The sequence below is a fragment of the Botryllus schlosseri genome, chromosome 7 (assembly GCF_051294905.1).
Source record: "Botryllus schlosseri isolate E-star chromosome 7, Bs_hap1, whole genome shotgun sequence".
Classification (NCBI taxonomy): Eukaryota; Metazoa; Chordata; class Ascidiacea; order Stolidobranchia; family Styelidae; genus Botryllus; species Botryllus schlosseri.
Genome location: NC_137242.1, coordinates 19,781,526 through 19,803,116, shown reverse-complemented (window position 1 = coordinate 19,803,116; position 21,591 = coordinate 19,781,526). Strand labels below are relative to the sequence as shown.

At 40.3% G+C, this 21,591-nt stretch overlaps 2 protein-coding genes across 3 annotated transcripts in view; one reads left to right on the top strand and one right to left on the bottom strand.

Annotated features, from left to right (window-relative positions):
• LOC145442840 (glutathione synthetase-like) overlaps positions 1 to 21,591 on the bottom strand; it is a 350,056-nt gene that overhangs the window by 244,849 nt on the left and 83,616 nt on the right. The gene's annotated exons all lie outside the window — the stretch shown is intronic.
• LOC145442374 (uncharacterized) lies at positions 12,624 to 16,518 on the top strand. The gene is made up of 2 exons (XM_080320270.1): positions 12,624 to 12,805; positions 15,932 to 16,518. The coding sequence occupies exons 1-2, from the start codon at positions 12,760 to 12,762 to the stop codon at positions 16,462 to 16,464; spliced, it is 579 nt and encodes a 192-aa protein (XP_080176396.1). The 5' UTR covers positions 12,624 to 12,759; the 3' UTR covers positions 16,465 to 16,518.

The window sequence follows — 21,591 nt, the reverse complement described above, 5'->3', positions numbered from 1 at the left end:
TCACTGACTTTAAATCTACTCAAGTGAGTAAGTAGTTGTGAAAACGATTCTATTTTATTCACATGGATTGTCAAAAGCTGCAAATTGAGCTATGCGGAAAGGCGAAAAGCTATGCGAGCTTGATTCATATTGATGCCTATCACGAGGTATCCAATTTTCGACAGCATAAGCATTAGCCTGCATCATAGGCTGAAAATGATAGCATTGATATGGAAACGCGATACCAATCCTCTGTTTTCTGGAACAGCACGTTTTTAGAAAATATCGTGATATGGCGCCCTCCCTCATATTATAAGGGTCGTAGTTTAGTCGAAGAGCAATACAGAGAAGTTGTATAGGATAAGGTGTAAACACTTTGCGCGATTAGTAAACGTTAATAAAAAATATGTTGGACCATAAAAATGCCATACTGTGTAGCTTTATTTCCGGAAATTAAAGGCATTATTACACTTGCTTTTATACTTCAACATGTATGTTTTCCAGACAAAAAAACTGATATCAATTTGTACTCCATGTATATGATACTGGGAATTGAAAGTGAAATACAAATACTGCTTCTAAAAGCGGAGCATGTATTTCATGTCTTTAGTCCAGAAAGTTTGAAGTAGGTATGCTAAAACTGCTCTAAAATTAAAGTGAAGTCAGAGTCCACTTTTATAGATTAGGACACGCCATGGACGAACATGCTAGATTACGATATGATAAGTAAATGCTATATGGCGAGACATCAGTTTAAAACAGTGGTTCCCAAAACGTGGGGAATTCTGTGGTTTCTGGTGGGGAATAGACGCATTTTGTCAAAATTATATACAGGACAGTCTACATATTCACGGAGACACATGCGTCATTACCGTTACCAGTTAACTGCTCTGAAATATACGTATCGATAATTATAATTCGTATTGTTCACAGAACCTCATTTGCCGAGCTCGAAGGGGCCCAAAATTGGGGCCCAAAATTATTTCGTGAATTAACATAAATGATATAGTATTTTTGGAACTTTATGCCACTTTTTCGCTGGGCGCGATTTAACATTGCCGAATATCTGGATTATTGGGTACCCTTCCCCCACAAAAATACGTGGAATTGATAGAAATGGAGACTTCGGCGTCGGCCATTACCGCGCCACGACGCACCAAGGCATATAAAGTTATAGGTCATGTAACATGACAGCATTCCGAGAAGTATGCCAGAACGATCAGCAGCGTTTAGTCGATATAATGCGCCGCAATAAACAGTAGCAGTAGACCCAATGTAGCTGATAAGTAGCGGGGAAAAGCGTAGAGGCTTTGGGGGTTCTGGGGGGAATGGGGTTGGGTTTATCACTCTGTGGGAGCCCAAGACCAACGTTTGTTTTTTGTGGGGGCTGACGAAGTGCTGTTACGGTCCTGGTGGGGAATGAACGCTCAGAATAAATCTGAAGTGGGGAATGAAGACAAAAGGGTTGCGAACCACTGGTTTAAAACGTTATGATGAGCCATATACACTGTGATAAAATATTTCATATGGACGAAGGGCGACAATGTGGTGTTAACGGAACCACGCTAACCCGCTACCTATATTATATTCACCGATACTATCGTGGAATTATGCTGGTTACTCGGTTTCCACTGCGCGCGAAGCGCGACGAAACTTCTGGGCTTTTCTCTACTTATATGAAAACTAAATGTTGATACTCCGTGAAAACAGCCCCGAAATTCCTCAGGCTATTTTCCTGATTGGAGGATTCAACTACTTCTACTTGACAAACTGAAAATAGCGAAAAGTAAGTAAGTAGATCACAAAATATTGTGAAGAGAGAGAGAGATATGATATTCTTTCTCGCCTGCACCATCGAGATGCTTTGGCGACGGAGTTGCGATACGGCCCCATGAGGTCATCTAGTCTGCGCCCCCGTTTTTTTCTCCTCCATGCTATCCGTGATTGCTGAGCGCCTAGCAGGATAGCTGCGGATACCATTTTTCGAGTCTTTGGTATGGCCCGGCCGGGGATCGAACCCACGACCTACCGCTCGAGAAGCCGGACGCATAACCATTACACTATCTCGCTCGGCACGTAGAAGTAGCAGCGAAAATCAGATCTACTTGAGTAAGTACCAGAAGTAGTGGAAAACTACTTGAGTACTTCGAAAAAGTAGAAGTACTTCGTTACTGACCACCTCTGGAAACCATATACCCATTGGTGGAATATTCGTAAATATATTCAGGATTCAGGGGGTTATTTCACGCAGTTCTTGACAATTTAACTCATGAGGTTGGTGCAATCGTATTATTAAACTACTTTATACTATTCAAAAGCCAAATTGCTAAAGCAAAAAGTTTGTCCAAAATATTGTTCAGGTAGAAATGGAAATAGTCTGAAAACATAGAATCTGCTCACACCCAATTACAAGCTGCAGTCGTAACTTGTGACTGCAACTTGTGAGACATGTCAAATCTGCTTTAAGTGGAAGAGAAAAGTCAACGGTCTGAGTAGTACCGAAGTCAGTATTTGCCTTACAAAATCTCAAGATGTATATGTTCTTGGCTAGCCCCACATGACTATAATGAAACCATATACCCATTGGTAGAATATTCGTAAATATATTCAGTTAACGGGATTCAGGGGGTTATTTCACGCAGTTCTTGACAATTTAACTCATGAGGTTGGTGCAATCGTATTATTAAACTACTTTATACTATTCAAAAGCCAAATTGCTAAAGTAAAAAGTTCATCCAAAATATTGTTCAAGAAGAAATGGAAATAGTCTGTAAACATAGAAACTGCAGTAACACTGCAAGCAGGCAAAATCTACTTGACTACCCCAAAAAGTAGAAATAATTGGCATATGTATTATCTAAAACACGTGATGCGATAGAGCTAAAATAACGGTACGGTGTGGGTCGTCTAGCAGCGATGAACGTGAAATTTTGTTCAACTTAGTGAATGCATTTCGTCGATAGTTTTGGTTGCTGCATATATTACTATCAAATATTTATCCTTTCTCAGCCCAAGTGATAAGATTTTAAATTAGGGATGATGGAGGGGATGCCTTCGAAAAATTTTGGCGCATAAATGATGATGTGTCTTCGGGTTGCAATTGACATGCCATCACGATTGACGGTATAGTCAAATGTAAAATTATATTGGGATTGCCCAAACCTACCAGAAAAACCTTCATTTGTGAGATGCAGACCATTATAAATTGGTATTCTTCATTGGCCACATTATTTGTCTTTCCTGTTCGCATTTGTACGTTGGCGCTCAGATTGCAAGGACTCTAATGCATTAAAATCTAATAAATAAGTCACTGTGAATCGCGTGAGGCGGAGAAATTCGGGTGCCAACTCGTACACTCATATTGCATGTTGACGGCTGCCGAAACACACTAATTTAAATGTTGCAGGCGGCTGCACAATTGTTCTGTGACCGCAGATTGGAAGAACTGCTAGCTCCGCTAACCAACACGACTTTTTCGCCAAGCTGCATACTGCTCGGGAAGCAGTGACCAAGACAAGCTTTGTGGTATACCCAATAAGCTTTAATGTCTTCACAGATAAACGTGTCTGAGGTTAAAAATAGCTCAAAATGTATCATGTTTAATATTGTTTTGAATTATGACAGAGAATTGATATTAACCGTCACTTCCTCATTAGGTAATATCAACACATTCAGTGAGCTCAACGTCTTAAAATGTAATTCACTGCTTTCAATTTAAAAATAAATTCAATACCCTGCAGAACATAATTAAAACGTTTTTTCAGCTTTTCATTTAGACCGCGGGGAAAAATAATTTCCCACCTCTGCATCACTATGACTCAAACTATACACCCTTTCCGCTGATCCCTTTCAAGTATTTTCTGTCCCACTGTCTCATCGGTACCACATCTCCCCTTCTTGAAAATAGGGCTAGAAACTGTTTAGAGTGAGGCAAATTACTATTATGAATGCTAGACATTCGTTACGACCCAAGCAACTCGAAACTGAACAGTAACGCAATAACTTGGACTCAAACTCGAGTCTCATCTCATCACTACAGACCTAGGCAATGTGCGGCCTGCGATAAGTTGTTTGGAACTCAAAATATAATATATACTTTTGAATGTTAATGCACGGACTAAAACCATCTATGCCCTTTTTATCTGCCCCGATTACGTAGCCTACACGTTCATCGCATGTGTAATCCAGATTCTAAACAATGTCAATTTTTTTCTGCTTTCGATTTGGCCACGGGGAAAAATAATTGCCCACCCCTGCATCACTATGACTCAGACTACACCGTTTTCCCCAGACTTGGACTCGGTCAGGAATTGGAAATGACTTGACTCGAGTCAAAACTATAAAAGTGAGATTGACTTGTGACTCGGAACCTTGTGACTTGGTTAGAAATAGGCGTAGGCATGTTGGATGTTATCAGCAATGAAGTAGGCCTACTTCCACTTCTTGGACTACCAAATTAGGTTTATCTACTTGTGCCAGTGTTGGGATCAAGTCACTACCTTCGAGTCACGAGTCACGTCGAGTTAATGTACATTTTGACTCGAGTCAAGTCAAGTCACTCGATTTTTGGAGGTGACTCGAGTCAAGTCGAGTCAAGTCAAGTCAAGTCACGAGTCAAGTGACATTTCAAGTCAAGTTGCCTTTTCGAAGAATGTATGAGGCATGATTATACTTCATTGCAATTTGCTAGCTGTGTGAAATGCAGTTTCAGTGGTCACTGGTAATTGATTCCGAACCGATGAACGAATATAGAGTTACATATCTACACGCAAGAACGCGCTGTATCCCTCACATATACGTAGGACTGTTATTCTACGTAATTGCATAGCCTCAATTTATAGTTACCAGCCAAAATAGAGAATAGAGAAACTAATTGATAGGATGCCATACATTACCCATTTACAAATAGATATGATACCATTCGAGCCTGCGCCAATGGTTGAGGACTATATAATCTCAGGGATATATAGAAGTTAAGGGATAGGCCTATATTAGTTCTATATATCCCTGCATAAACTATATTCGGCTTCAATTTCAATAAAACAAGAGGTTTTGTTAAGGTAAGAACGGAGAACAGAAATAGACGTTTTGTTATTCTATTACTTTACCACAAGAGTTACACGACAACGTAAGCTGTATGCTCAGATCACTTCGTTTGCGATCAACTTATTCGTGAGAGAACAATCGAGGCTCAGGGAAGCGCACGGTCATTGAATGATTGGTCGCTCTCATGGGTTACACCAGCGTTTCGCGAACAATCCGAATAGATGCAAGATACAGAGATTTTTATCGACACCGATTACTTGATGACTTGAAATTGACTCGTGAATTTTGCTCCGAGTCACGAGTCAATCCACATTTCTGATACGCCGAGTCAAGTCAATTCGAGTCATTTTAGCAAAGTGACTCGAGTCAAGTCAAGTCATGTGCAAAAGGTGACTCGAGTCTGACTCGAGTCAAGTCATGACTCGAGTCATCCCAACACCGACTTGTGCACTGCTTTTACTTCCACAGTTTTTGATGCTGAATTAAAGACTTTTGCATAATTAACTTTTCCAAGTGGAAAGTACTTTTTTTAAACATTTGAATCCCCTTCATGAGTGAATGAATTAGCTGACGGCCTAAATAGAATTGGGCTATTGTTGAGGTCAGTGTTAGCCATCTTCAACTCTCTATTCGCCTTAATCAGGCTATCTTTAGCATGCTTCCGCACTTTACATCGCGAAGTAATAGCAACGTATTACAATATTAGCTGGAATGCACTTCGAATAACACAGGTCAACAAAAGATTATTTTTCAATAATCGAGAATACGTTGTTGAACATGAAGTGATTCAATGTGGGAAATGTCTCCGAGTGAACTTACAAGGAGTACTCTGGCAAGTCGTTAGGAGATCAAAATAAATACCGCGCACCGCAAACGGTCCGCCAGCATCAGGCTGAAACTTCGCGCTTATGGACTCAGGGGATGGTCTAACGAATGCGATTTGTAACCGACGTAGTTTCGTGCGAGCCAAAGAGCCACCATGATGATTGATCTTTTTACATGAATGACATGTTTGGTTGGAACTAAAACAAGAAGTCATAGCACTTCCGCCACACTGACTCTGCTTTGCAGCCAAATACCCACTCCCCTGAAATTCCATTTGCAGCTTTACGCCCCTGCTAGATCTTATTTCGAATGATGCTACGATATAGGGAATGATACAGAGTGACCCAGCGCCTTATACTCAACATCGGCTAACAACGTAGGTATTGACTTGGGTTGAAAGGACAAAAGGAAGAAACTATGGGATCACCTGGGAGTGATGTTATCGAACGTTCTTGGGCCAAGGATACATAAGCAACTGCATTAAAGTTCAGTATCAACGCTTCACCGAAAACTTGGAATATATGAGGGGGAATGAGGTGTAAGGTTTCTCCTATGAGTAGAATAAATGGAGAGAGATATCAAGATAGTTGGGATGCTCATATTATGACTAATACTGCCAGCTGCCTATAGCGAGCGAATCTGTCCCCATCACAGAGGACTTACCGGCAGATGACTTCGAGCTAATTTGAATTAATAACAGGAGTTGCATCTAATAACTTCACTAATTCACATCTCGATATTGATTCATTTGTACGAGAAGATTTGAATACTGTGTTTACAAATTGTCGTCTTTCTGTAGGCTCAGGCATTCTTGGTTTGTTATTAGTAATTACCGAATTACTGCTATTTGATGTTCACTTCAATGTATAGGTTTATGAAGCTTATTGTCACAAATTATAATATGATAGGAGAATCCGATGAAATTATCAATAAATGGGGTATTTCTGTGTTCGATATGTAGTAAAGACTAGATGAATGCAGCACAGTTTCGTTCTGCCGATCTAATTGTGTTTTACATTTCTCACATTCTAGCGGTTTCATTGCAGACGTATCTACTAAAACATTCAATATAGGCTGTTAGGATAAAATGAAACGTATTTTGCATAAAATATAAAAATGAAATATAAACGTCCAAATCATCTGATATCTTGAAAACTTAGGCCAATCTACAGAAACTAATGCCATGCTCAGCGCCCCCGATTTCCCCTGAAATCGTTTTCACCTTCCATGATGAAATTATTTTGTTAGCCAGTGGGATAGTGCTTGTGTTCAGCTTTCTTCTTGAACAATATATAATAGCTAACGGTAATTATCAGTGTTAAAAGCAGGCAATCTAAGGCATCGCTCTTCAACCGGGTGTATCGTACACCATAGGGTGTACCATAATTTTAAAAGGGTGTACTACTCAGATGGGGTTGTACACTATACACTGTACAGTAGGGCTGTTCAAAAATTACTTTTTTTCCCGGATTCCAGCCATTCACTTATTAAATTGTCAGCTGCACACCAAATTTGGTTAAATTCTAACGAGTATAGGACTCCGCAGATCCAAATAAAATTTTTAATTTATTATGAAAAATTGAAAAAAAAATTCTAATTTTTCTGCCAACCCCATGAAATTGTTGAGCTGTCTTCAAAGACGCTGCAAAACAAATTTGAGTCAATTCCGACCAGTAGAAGCGGAGTGATGTGAGTTTTTCGATGATAATTCCCGATCCTTGATCTGTGGATTATCCGCGATTTATCAACGAAAAACTCACATAACTCTGCTTCTACTGGTCGGAATTGACTCAAATTTGTTTTGCAACGTCTTTGAAGACAGCTCAACAATCTCATGGGATTGGCAGAAAAATTAGAATTTTTTTTTCGATAATAAATTAAAAATTTTGATTGGATCTGCGGAGTCCTATACTTGTTAGAGTTGAACCAAATTAGGTGTGCATTGGTTCGCAGCGATTTTAGGGTAACCTGACAATTTAATCAGTGAATGGCTGGAATCCGAAAAAAAGTTATTTTTGAACAGCCCTACTGTACAGGGGTGTACCAGATCATCATTAAAATGGCCGACGACTAGCTATCACAATATACAGGCAAATTTATGCCTCAGAACATGTTAGTCGGGTATACAATATCGTATAATGTTCATATCAGCTGTACGTAGCTTGTAAGTTACATTTCTTTTGTGATATCACAAGCAAATGTTTCTCCTCGACATTTAAACGAACTTGTTGGCTCCTTTTGGTGTAGAGCTCAGAAATATTGAGTTGGTTCTTTCTGCGAGATGCTTATCAATAGCGCAGTGGACATCATTTCAGGAGCGTAGCCAAGATGTCTCACGAGGGGGTCAAGTTTGAGAACCACTGTGCTAGATCGGGGTCTGATAACCTCGATCTCTTATAGGTGGCCTAATTAGCATTTCAACTACGTTGCAGCCTTGTTCCTCCATATTTGAACAGGCTAGAGGTGGCCAGCCTGCAGACGTACGGTCGCATGCAGCCGTTAAACAATAATTATGCGGCCCTCATCACATAATTAAATCAGCGTGTGTTGGCCACCGTCAATATGCAATTTGAATGAACGAATTGGTCCCCAAATCGTCGAGAGATTTTCAACTTCTAAAATATTTTTCATCTTGGCGCGATTCAGGGTGCCTTAAAGTTTCCGTTTTTATTATAATAGTGTGATCTGTGTCCCACCGTACAAATGCTAATCGCAGAGGAATATGATGCAGCCCGCAAAGAAATGCGAAGTCGTAATCGTGTGCATCTCACGAAAGAAGGTTTTTCTCGTACGTTTGGCTGTTTCCAATATATATTTGAACTATGCCTACAATCCTGATGGGAGATCAAAAAATAACAACATGCAACAAAGTGAATAATAAAAACCGGAAGATGCACCATCAATAATATTGTGCCCAACATTTTCGAAGACCATCAGCTCTATCGTTTAATCTGATCACGTGAGCTGAGAATTGATAAATATTTGACAGTAGTATATGAAACAACCGCTATTATCGATGAATTAAAATTCCCAGATATAATATTTTTCGATCTCCGCACGAATATAGAATGTGAGTTAAGATAACTTTTCCTAACATCTATACTCGCGATTGTGGTGCATAGATAGTAAGCCAGCGGGGTGTTCTGCTGCTGCAATTAAAAATTTCATGCGCAACATCACGAAGTCAGTGATGGTACAGTACACCACAAGCGCTCTCCGCGGTGCGAAGTTCCCAGTAGCCAATTCAACATGAGTAGCCAATGGGTGCGGGTTCGAGTCCGACCGAGGTCGACTTCCGAATTCCGACACCTAAGTGTTGGAGGTTTACCTAGGCTCCTCCTCGCCACCTCATCCGCGTCAGCGGTGTCTTACAAAAAGCCTAGAGGTGGGCCGTGCTATAAGTCGGCAGTTACAGAAAATATGAAGAATATCGGCCTGGTGTAAATGACCATAGCAGTCGACAAACACCATGAATACCCCAAAAACAAACAAACATGAGTAGCTTATATGACAGTTCGGGAACCTATGGCCCGCGAGCCATATAATGCTGTTTTGGGCATAAGATATAGCTCTTTTATAAAATTTGAATTTTGTAGGCCTACCTAATTTGGCAATATAGCAGCAACTAGTTCGTTAAGTTACGTGACGGTCAGAATAATTATTCTCGTGGCAGCATAAAAATGTCTCTGAGAGATCAAGACAGTGGGGTATCTAGGGTTAGTGGCTCGCCCTCTTGCAAAATCCCCAAATTTAAGTTGCTGTCGCGCCTGCGACTAACACCAATAGCGAATTCGATTAACCCACCATCGAGCGCCTCGAAATCTTGGATTGCACGATACCTTGATTAATCAAAGAGAATAGTAGACATGACGACGCTTGTAGGACAATGCAGTTTTCAAATACATATTGCCTTCCTGATCTACGCCGATCAATACTTAGATTTTAGGAATCAGCGCGACAATTACATTGGATTAATATCAGTGATTATAAATTCTAAGCTATTTACGATGAGTTGCGCTATCACAGGTCAAGCTTGGCCCGTCTGCGCCTCATCTGTGCCTTACCTCTACTTTCGCGCTTTATTTTCGAACAATAAATACGAAAATTCCGTGATTTTGGGGATGAGAATATTCAAAATCTCGTCATTAATAAATATCGTTAGATAATACCAATAATCATGTATAAGGTCTCCCAATTTTCCTTCACTCACCCCGATGACATCTGACGCCTTCCCTAACGCTAGGCTTACCATATTTTGGAAATCTAAAAAGAGGACACTTTTTCAGAAATTTAAGATTTGCAAAACTGGAGTAGAATTCTCAAAAACCGGTGAATTTTTCCCACTTTGTGACCGGTTGACTAAAAAAAAAAAAAAAAGGTCATCTTTCCGCTCGGAGCTCAATATAGCGTTTTTCGCTCCGAAATACCCTCCGGAGCCTCACTTCTGTGCTAATTTACGGCCTACCACTCGCAATTTGCTCTAAATCTGACCTAAATTTTCAAAAAAGAGGACAAAATCTCAAAAAAGAGGACAAAAGGGCGTCCTCCGAGGACAATTTCAAAAAAGTCAAAAAAGAGGACAAATCCTCTTAAAAGAGGACGTATGGTAAGCCTACCTAACGCGCTTGTCACTGACGTATCACACCCTCCAGTGGGTATGTACTGCTGTAGTGACTTGCTTGGCTCCACCTAGGCATGTGGGCAGAAAAATAGTGCGCACACTACGGATCCCATATATTAGTGCTGCTGATTCGTCACGGGTTTTACAAGTGTGGCGTAACAGTTGGTTGAGATGTATGGCTCTTTGGGCATTACAATTGAAAATATTGGGTCAATATGCCTCTGCGGTCGAAAAAGGTCCCCGACCCCTGCCATATAACGTCCAGCTGGGCCAAGACGACTCTCCGCCCGAATGCGGCCGTATGCTATATATATGAAATCAAAGCACGGCCGTGAATATCAAGGAGATGGAACATCCGTGCATTAAGCCTACTATTCGGAATCAGTGAGCTATCTGGTCAGGGGTGTACCAGTTTCGAATAAACGTTAAAAGGGTGTATCACGACGGAAAAGGTTGAAGAGCACTGATCTAAGGGTTGTCATACGTTCGGATTTCAGGATGCGTCCGGAATTTTAGTGTGCAGACTTCGTCTTTGGGAAATGCTCAAATATGCTAGAATAGGCTTACCATATTTTGGAAATCTAAAAAGAGGACACTTTTTCAGAAATTTCAGACTTGCAAAACCGGGCAAGAATTCTCAAAAACCGGTAAATTTTTCCCACTTTGTGATCGGTGGACTAAAAAATAAAAAATAAAAAGAAAGGTCATCTTGCTGCTCAGTGCTCAAAATACCGTTTTTCTCTCCCCATTGCCAGGTGGATGACTAAAAAAAAAGGTCATCTTTTTGCTCAGAGCTAAAATCACATTTTTTTCACTCCGAAATACCCCCGGTCCTTCACTTCTGTGCTAATTTGCGGCATATCTCTCGCAATTTGCTCTGAATCTGACCTAAATTTTCAAAAAAGAGGACAAAATCTCAAAGAAGAGGACAAAAGGGCGTCCTCCGAGGACACTTTCAAAAAAGTCAAAAAAGAGGACAAATCCTTTTAAAAGAGGACTTATGGTAAGCCTATGCTAGAATGTCCTAAACTTGTACAATTGTATTCTAATCCGAGTTTATCTCGTTTATCTATCGCCATATCCCCCAATCTTTCTAGATCGGAATTTTCTCAGCTCGTCAAAACCGTATGATTTGCTGTTTGCATATAGTTTCTTGTTTATCCTGCTTTCACAAAATAATCAATAGCGGTGCATGTGCGTAGCCAGGGGGCGAAGGGGTCGTGCCCCTCACGCCAAATAGGCCAACATGCGACTTCGTGACACGCGCATCCCGATAAATGGAATCCTCATCCAATTCGGATCGTGTTTCCGTCTCAAATGTCAAAATCAAGATCCAAAAATATCCTGGACAAGGTTGAGCATTTATTCTCCCCTGTCGTCAAAATTTTTCAAACTACACTTCAGCAATATATTGAAGTTTTTGCTGTTAGGGATTTATTTTTTGAAATAGTGGTGCGATGCTGAAGCCAGCTGAGTCCAAGTTAACACAGAATATCGAAGTAAACAACAGATTGTCACTTTGATGCACTAGAAATTTAGGATCCTGACCTGATCCGGATCCGGCTATCGGGCAAAAATGTGAATCCGGATCCCAGAAAAACTTGAGAAAAACTTGACGGATTCCCGCCCGGTTAGAATCCCATATCCTGATCCTGTACATCTCTATTCTCTAATGCCTTCACGCTCGACCATGAAACGAACAATCGATTTTCTGCTTAACTCGAAGATAGCCGTTTCTCTGCTTAATTCGCCCAAAAGTGAGCGGAGCTAAACTATCCGAATTAAACGGAGTCGTTTGTATCCATTTACCAGTCTGCGAGTGGACGAGTTTAACGATCGCCATGTCAGGTTAAGCCGATCGTTGAGTCTAATATGTCACGTTCCACACGGTACTGCATCATCAGCATCCGGTGACGCAGTAAACCCTTCTCCTGTCAACAGAATATTTATGGATTAGAAGGCCGATACTCCCAACACGGCGGTTTGGTATGCTGTACCGTGCATGCAAACTGTCCCCAACCTTTGGATTTTAGAGTCGATCGGTTCAGACGTACAAGTTTAATAATTGCTTGATTTCAAAAACGAACGCGTGTTGGTCGATATGTTTCGGTGCTGTCGACCGACAGTTAATTAGCAACGAGATTTACACGAGCAGTCGTGACGCCGTTTCGTGTTAGTAGGACAGGAGGTGTGATCTTCACTGTGTACTGTTACTTCTTTTGCAGACGTTGATGTTACCGTTATTCGTAAAATAGGCGTTGGTACGTTGATAAAGGCAGGTAGTCCTTATGGGTCGCGTACGTCTAAAGGAAATTTTATCTCTTACTTCAAAAGGTGAGATTCATTGCAATCGGCAACGAGTTTTAAAATGTATTTTGAAAACGAGTCGGTGAATAGCAGTCCCGAGAGAAAGTGGTATAACGTTGGCTTCTCGATCGGTAGGTCACGAGTTCGAACCACAATCAGTCTAACCAAAGACTGCTTCTAAAACTGCTATCTATCGATTTTCCGTTGAGCGCTTATTGTCACGCCGGGATTGCGGGAGTGTCGCCGACTCGGTAATCAAACGGTTCCTTAGCATCCTCATCGTCAAAACGCCCTGATGATGTAGTTGGTAAATGAACCGGGACTTTAACCGGGACATTAATATCGTCAAAGTGCACATTTTCCGGATTGAATTAGAACAAGTGCGTAATATAAGGGACCCATTCACTTGGAATTTTTGTTATATATAGTAGGGTTACCATGTTTTCAGATCCGGAAAAGAGGGAACTTTTCAAAAATTCTGAGATCTCTAGAACTGGAAAAGAAAACTGATTATTTTGAAAATTTGTGTTGACTAAAATATTAAAAGGTAATCTTTCTGACTCGACTCCGGAATTACTAAAAAAGGCATCTTTCCGATCTCTGCTCCCAATATACTAGTCGTGTCGCATCGGATTCCATTAACACTTTTTCTCGAAAAAAGAGGAAAATTCCAAGCAATAAGACATTTATGAGTCGTCCGAGGACACTCTCAATTTATTGAAAAAGAGAACAAATCCTCTTGAAGTGCACATATTGTAACCCTAGTATATAGCAGTGACGTGCGGTCAGGTTAGGCAAGTGAGGCACTGCCTCACCTGTCGCCAGGATGAGAGATATTGATTGTGAAAACCTTCAATGATTACACTGATCGACATGATTTTTGTTTTCTGGCCATAGTCAATTTTCGTATGCTGATTACGAATATGAAGTTGCTTTTTTTCTCTCACGTCAGGATTTTTTATAATCTGATTTGAAATTTTGCATTTTAGTGCTAAAAACAGCCTTTTCAGTGACGTATTCCTTGCTGTTTGGGCATAGCTTTCACCATTGTGACGTCATCAGAGGTGGTCAAAGTACTTACAATAGGTACTCAAGTAGAAGTAACAGCATCAATTTCTACTCAAGTAGAAGTAAAAGTAACTTTTTATAAGTATGTAAAAAAAGTCAGTATCTAGGCCTAGTTCTTGATATCAGTATCAATTTATTATTATTTTTTTCTTCCAAAACATCACAAGACTGCGACACAATGAAAAGATAGGAAAGCGTCGAAACGACTTGGAGTAGTCCCTGAAATCAGACATGAGAAAACTGAAATCAGACCTGGGCCTATAGGCGATGTAACGAAGAGATATACACAGCACAATGAATTAATAATAAAGCGACATTGAGGCTGTGAAGCATTTGAAAACAAAAATAATCGGTGTGCCAATATGGTTTGGAGAGAGCCACATGGACATGGAAAAGATTGTTACTTTTAATCATGTTTTTTTTTATTTAATGTCAAAAATCAGCATAAAATTCAATATCCAATTTGACTTGCGCAATACTACAGATTTCTCATGGGCCAGATGTTACAATTCCATTGACTTCAAAAGTTTTACCAGAAGTTGAAGAAGATTCTCTCGGTGAAGAGTCTATGTCTGAAGAATGTTCTCAGCACGTGTGTGATGGTGATCAGCAGCTATATGAAGTTGAATCAAGCTGAACTAAATAACTTTGTCATAAATTTGAATTTGTCAAATGAATCTGCTCTTATTGTAGGTTCCAGATTGAAAGCCAAACATATAGCCTACTTGGCACTGATACCACTTTTGCTTGGTATAGGCTATTCATCGTGATAGTGAATACACACTCTTCTTTGCCGGCGAACCCTCTTTAGTCTATTGTGTCGATGTTCAAGGTCTCATTGCATCAAGGTTAAAAGCTGTTTTGTCGCACAATACAAATCAATGTGCTTCTATCCTGGTAGCTGGTACAACTGGCATCAAGGGTCTTGCGAGAATATGAAACTTTTGATTTCAAATTTGGAATATAGTACTCAAACTACTCATACGTGTAAACTTTCCTTCCGTTGATTTTGAACTCATAAATATGGTACTGGTTCAACGGTCTAGAACTACAAGGTATCCTTGTTTTATGTGGGAATGGGACAGTATTATTATTATTGAATTTACCTTAGGGGCCGATGAGGGAGTTTGTTATACCAGACTTTAAAATGTTTCAGAGCCTGCTCTTATCGACACATCTAATGTTGTATTTCCACCATTATATATTAAACTGTATCTCATGAAAAAGTTTTTAAAGGCTCTGATCAAAGAGAGAGCGCCTTCTAAATACATTCACGAAAGCTTTCCTCACTTGAGTTAATACAATAGAGGGTGTATTTTCTGGACCTCAAATCAGAACACTCGCCAAAAAACCCAATTTCTTATTAGGAAGACGAATTTGGAAAAAACACATGACTCTTTTTCATTGAAGTTGCATCTGAATTTCTTGGAAATATCAAGGATCCTGATTCTCTGGAGGGTTTTAGTTCAAGATAATCAAACCTCGTGTGTCTCGTGTCACATATGGACCTAAACGGGCATAAACGCCCTCAATTCAGCCGTATTCGAGTAAAATTTTCATTCTATTTTTGTGAACAATTGTGACGTGATGAGTGAATTCTGGCGGCAAATTAGGAATCAGCATCGTCAAATTAGGTAAACTCAATTAATCATTCTAAAAAACGGAAAAAAAGTTGAAAAAGGTCGACCAGTGTTACTGATATTTACCTTCGATGTTCACGAATAACTAAATTTGAATATTTTTTCATCCAACATCAGTGCATCACCAGCCATGAACGACGCCGCACGTCACTGGTGCATAGTAACATTCTATTTCTCGAGTACTTGGTCGTGCAGGCAACGACTTTTGACGTTTTCGCCCAAGCTTGGGTCTATTGTCTTCTCCGTCCTCGGAATGACGCTAAATGATGACTATAGTGGAGATGACGCAAGATTGCTAACGGAGGCGCGGCCGATTTGTGCCGGACGGTAACTTCTCGAATACGATGCATTCGGAAACAGTTCTAACTGGACCGCATTATATATATATAGCTACGACGTAAGCTGTAAAAGTGTACGTGAATTCACTCTCTCGCTTCTGTTCCAGATCTGGCAAACCTGAGCAATGCCGACGTGCGTGATTTGGAGGCCCAGTTCGTGGTATTGACGAGCTGCCTCGTCGTAATCATGGAGTTACTCGCCTCAGTGTTATTGCCACCCCCTTATTCGGGGACAGAAGGCGTGTCTTGTGTTTCTTCATTTATAACCTTCTGCTGTGTGGTATACCGTCAGTACTTGGTGATCTCGCCTGATCTTCAGGACATCAAAATACGAATGAGCCAGACAGAAAGAAATGACTTGAAGCAAGCGACCAACCGGTTGCGCTTCATCATAGCAATGAACATGCTATCTGTAGGTTCGACAGCGCTCGTACTCCATGGTTTGTTTGGGTTTGGATTTTTCGGAACGGTGATTGGTTTTAACCGATTCGTGAAGGATGTGGGTATAAGTGCTGATATCATATTGCAAGGCCTTGTTCTGCTTTTGTGCGTTTTGGTTTGGTCAAGGGTTTACTACGTCGGTAGCATTAGGCACGAGCGACGGAAGATCGTCAGGAAATACTGCCGCTCAGCTGAATAAACTGCTTGCTAATTCGTTTAATAGCTTCCTGCAATAAAATCACGAATTCACAAATCTGTGTCATTTAAGCGTGTCTCTTCCATTTATGAATCCGGTTACAGTCGGTGCGATCATTGGGAATTGAACGCGAGCAAACGGGTTTCAAGCTGATCTTTAAAACAGACCTGAGCATTGTGCGGCCCGCGACCGCATACAATTCAGGGTTTTTACCAAGTCACAAGGCTCTGAGTCGCAAGTCAATCTCTCTTTTATAGTTTTAAGTCGAGTCACTTTCAATTCACCACCGAGTCAAGTCCGAGTCAAGTCAGCGAGCAGAGGGTCGAGTACGAGTCATGGTATCATGACTCGAGTCCCGAGTCCAAGTCATTGTGTTGACTGCTCAGTTTCCAGTTGAAGTCTTGTTAAACCCACTTTTTATAACCCTGTTTGGTGATATCGAATGATTCGCATTTATAATATAATAATTTTCCTCACTTTTAACAGTGTCTGGTCTCATTTCCAAGTACCAGTACCAATAGAAGAAATCCCAATAGTGTGGTTACTTTACTATTCTTCGAAATTACAATGAAATGTCGGTCTTGGCCGGCTGAGTCTCGAGTCATATGACTTGGTTCGAGTCAAGCGCAATGACTCTAGTCCAAGTCGAGTCAATACACAGATTGACTCGAGTCGAGTCGAGTCGTTTCCGTATTTTGAGAAAATGACTCGAGTCAAGTCGAGTCATCCGAAAATCGTGACTCGTGTTGGACTCGGGTCGAGTCATGACTCGAGTCATTACTACCCTGATACAATTTATTTATCAATGTTGAATTGTTGATACGTGGACTAAATCGGAAAGCTGTGTATCAGCTGAAGCGAACGCGCGTTGATTTCGAAGTCTTATTTATATATATATACCGGGATTACCTAACCTACGTGTAAGTCGTACGAATTATCCTAATCCAGGTTCAAAATAAAGCCAATATAGTAAAGTATGCCGTAACAATTAAAGTAAAAAGACACTGTTTCCATATTACGAGTTCAAATGTCGTACGTTGCCACTAATAAATTAGGAATTGCAAGGTCTGTGATTTAACTGTTCCGTCATACGTTTTCAAATCCTAATTCGAAAAATAATGCCATTACTGGACGCGATTAGCAGTCATCCTGACCCAAGATCGTAAATGCCGCACTCCAAACCGAAATTATTTCGCAAATTAGCATAAAATATAGAGTAGTTTGTGGGAGATTGCCTACAACTTCAAAATCTTCTTAGCGCTATACGCGATTTACTGCACTTTAAGTGACCACTTTTTACAATGGGATCCCTATTAGCGCCTCGAGAAAAAAATACGCATCATTTATTAAAATAAATGGCATTCCAGCGCCGTTCATCACCGCTCCAAGACACATCAAGACTTCTGAAGTTTCGGCCAACATGCAATTTCGCGAAGCGGGTGAAGCTGAGAGAATCGTAAAGTTGTCGACGTCCTGTCGAAGTCCCAATGTTATATCGCAGTATAACAAAGTAGAGTATTTTTGAGTGGATTTATTAAAAATGGAAAGATTTCCTAGCGTTTCATGTGTTTTCGTATCAAAGAGATTTGTTGCTTTTCATTTGGATAACATTCCCGCCGACAAAATAATAGTAGGCTATTCTAATAATAATCAATCAATGAATAAATAAATAAATAAATAATCATCAGATTATACTTTCCCAAAAGAATAAACGTAAGTTACAGAAATCAGTCTAGCCTTCTTCGTAAGCATGAGAGAATGGTGTCTCAAGAGCATTGATGGGCTGCTTTAATGTAGAGGTGTGAAATCTGCGGCTGCGGGACTATCAGACACCATTTGGCCTCGGTCGCCAATTCGGCCCCAGAATACACCAAGACTTATGACTCATCGGCGCGCCTGCGACGTCATAAACTGCATAGCGTAGTAGTTCAGCGAAGATATAACCTTGGCCGTAAAAAAATACCGCACGTTAGGCGAAACCTTCGTTATTGATATCTTCAGACGCTGAACTGAGAGGCCCCAAATATCCATGCGCTTGCAATTTCAGCCCCACGGTAGAAATACGAACAGGAGTAAAATAATGCGCACTGTGACGTCATCCCATTCATCAGCTCTATAGTCGAATATCTGACTGACACAGATAAGAAATTATTAGTAACATATGCAAGTATACCATGATTATTGACAAAATATTCAATAATTAACTTTAAAGAATTTCCACAATTCGCGCGTTCAAGACAACAATGGGTGTGGTGCTGTGGTAGTCCAATAGAAATCAATAGACAAGCCTTGTGTTCGTGAATAGCGTCATCCCGTTTTCTGCTATGGAAATAGTGTTTGTTTGTGAACCGTGTGTATAAATGTTATATGGTGATGAAATAACCCGCATTACAATGGGGCCGGGTCGGGGGGTGCGATCCCCAGAAGTTATATGTTAAACACCGTATCGGGGTCCAAGACAATCGTTTGGGGCGGTCTGGCAAAGTGCTGTTCCGATCATGGACAGGGGCGCGAGGAAATCTCATGCGCTCAAAGGGTACAAGCGTTAAAAATGCTACAAAACACATGCAGCGGAGGGAAAGTGGAGCACGATGTACGTTGGTTCACGCGATACCACAAAGTGAGAGAGAAAATCGCGCCTGCTGTTTTCGACAATCACAATCATTATCCGTGATTCTATTTATGCCATTCTCTCAAGACACGCAATGATGTGCAATGCAACTTGTGACATGTGCATGTCAACACCGCTGAAATGGGGTAAAAGCGGATAAAGTCGAGACGAGAAGATGACATTTTTTCTCTCAGTCAACACAGTACTATTGGTCAAAAATTTTTCAAAATCATCAGTTTTTTTTTCCGGTGCATAAGCTTTCAGAATGTTTGCAAAGTGTCCTCTTTTTCGGATCTCATAATATGCTAACCCTACTTAGTTCAATTAGTATGAATTTGCGGCTGTCGTCAACATGCAAATTAAATTTACTCATTGGCCAAATAATTAATTGAATTTAACTTGTGAAAATTTTCTTCGCGCATTGCGCGATTCTGTGCGAGCTCATCGTTCTGTTTCAACATACAGTAACAGTGTCATTGCAATCCGACCCCGCAGTACAGATGAGAACTGCAGAGGAAAACGATGCGCTCATCAAGAAATACCGATTTCGAATAGTATGAGTCTCACGAAAGAAAATTCTTTTTCTTGTACGTTTTGGTGATTCGAATATCTCTTGACGATACCGACCATCCTAATGGGAGGTTAAGAAATAACAGCATGAAACAAAGTAATTAATATCAACTAGCGCAGCAGAAGAAGATTCATTATCATTTACGTGACCTCCATTTTCAAAGAGATGCACTTTATTATTGCGGCCGTGAATAGCTAAAAGGATAGCCACCACGGTGTAGAATATGGTTATAAAAGTATCGCGAATAATTCAAAATCATTTGGGCATGCGGCTGTCTCCCCTGCTTTCCCTCTACCTGTGGTACGCGAAGGTCTTCTAGGTGGTACGCGAGTAGATTCTGTTTTTTTTTTTTCAACCGAAGGGAATTATTAGTTCAGGTGGGGTTGATAAAGAATTTTTAGACTAAGTGGTTAAAACACAATTCAATGCATCCCATCAAGCCTGACTGATAATACCTCGTTTAATAGAATTTGTTATTACCAGGGCGATTTATTTTGACATGTCAAAATAAGTCAAAATTTTGTGAAAATTGAAGCGTTAGGTCAAAAAATTGTCAAATAACGAAGTCAAAAAAATTTTGACCCCTCCATTTCGTTTGTATCGTAGATTTTGCACTGTCGGTGAACTTATCATTTGATATTTTACAGCTTGTAGCCTACTATATAGGCCTACCGTCGTAGACGGCCCATTGTCTGCTCATCGTGAACCATAAACGGTCAAACGAAACAAATAGGTTGACAATTGACATGGTGTTATGGTCAACGTACTGCAATATCCTAACTGAAGCAAGACTGCTTGGGCATTGCATGGTTCTTAAATCAAGAAGCGCATGATGGAAAATTGTGATGTATACGACAATGTCATAATGAAGCAACATGGTGTGTCACCAGCTACTGCTGTTGCACGTTTTTTCTCCAATCTTGGCAAGCTACTTAGTAAGAACAGACACTTTCTACCCGAGAATGTATAGGAAAGTATCTTTCGTTGTACTACAACAAATTTTAATTAACTCTACCATAATACGTGGTGTAACTACTGCAATTCTTCATAGGGCCGGATATCGTTGAAATATAGTTTCTCCATGTAAAAATTTGTCAGTTTTCAAGTCAAAAACGCCTTTTCAGGCCAAACTACTTCGTAAGGACAGACAGTCCCAACCAGAAATGAATATAAGTAGTACAATTTTAACATTAAAAAATGGCCCTAGATATTACACTCCGCATATGTCAAATACGTGATTTTGGCGTCATAAATGCTGAAAACATTTATTACTGCCTACGGCGCGCGTAGCTTATGTAAGTGGTACGCGAGCACTGCATAAAACCTCGAAGTGGTACGTGGGTGGAAAAAGGTTGGGAACCACTGCTCTACTGCTATATTACTCTGGGTCACGACATAAAACAATAAGGAACTGCTCTAACTCACTAGCCTGGAGACAATGCTGGATAGTAAAGAACTTGTTTTCGACAACTGACGTACTTTGAGAGTGAACTTTCGATTGGTGGAATTGTCTTAGTGGTTTTGAGAAGGGACCTCTTGAAGTCACAAAGCAGTACGTTCACAGATATTTGCATTATATAATTTTAGCACAATGTAATCTACATAAAACTTCTAACTGCGTGTGAACTTTTTCACCTTCTCGGAATTTGATGCCGATATGCCACAGACTTGGTACCAATGGCCGGGCGCTCGTAATGTGGCATAGGAACAATGAACATGTTCGACATTTGCTGTCTTGACGTGGAAAGATATATTATTTAATATCTCAACTTTGGTTAGTAATAAACAGGATAATACAAGCATTTTGTTATTTACTCGGCTTTGCGTAACGGGCCTTACGTTTCACACTCCTGATAAAAAGTGAGTGTAAAAATATGACAAGTCCCTGGATACATGGATAAGAACAATAAGAAGACCCGGATTAAAAGTATTTCAACTAGATTAGGGC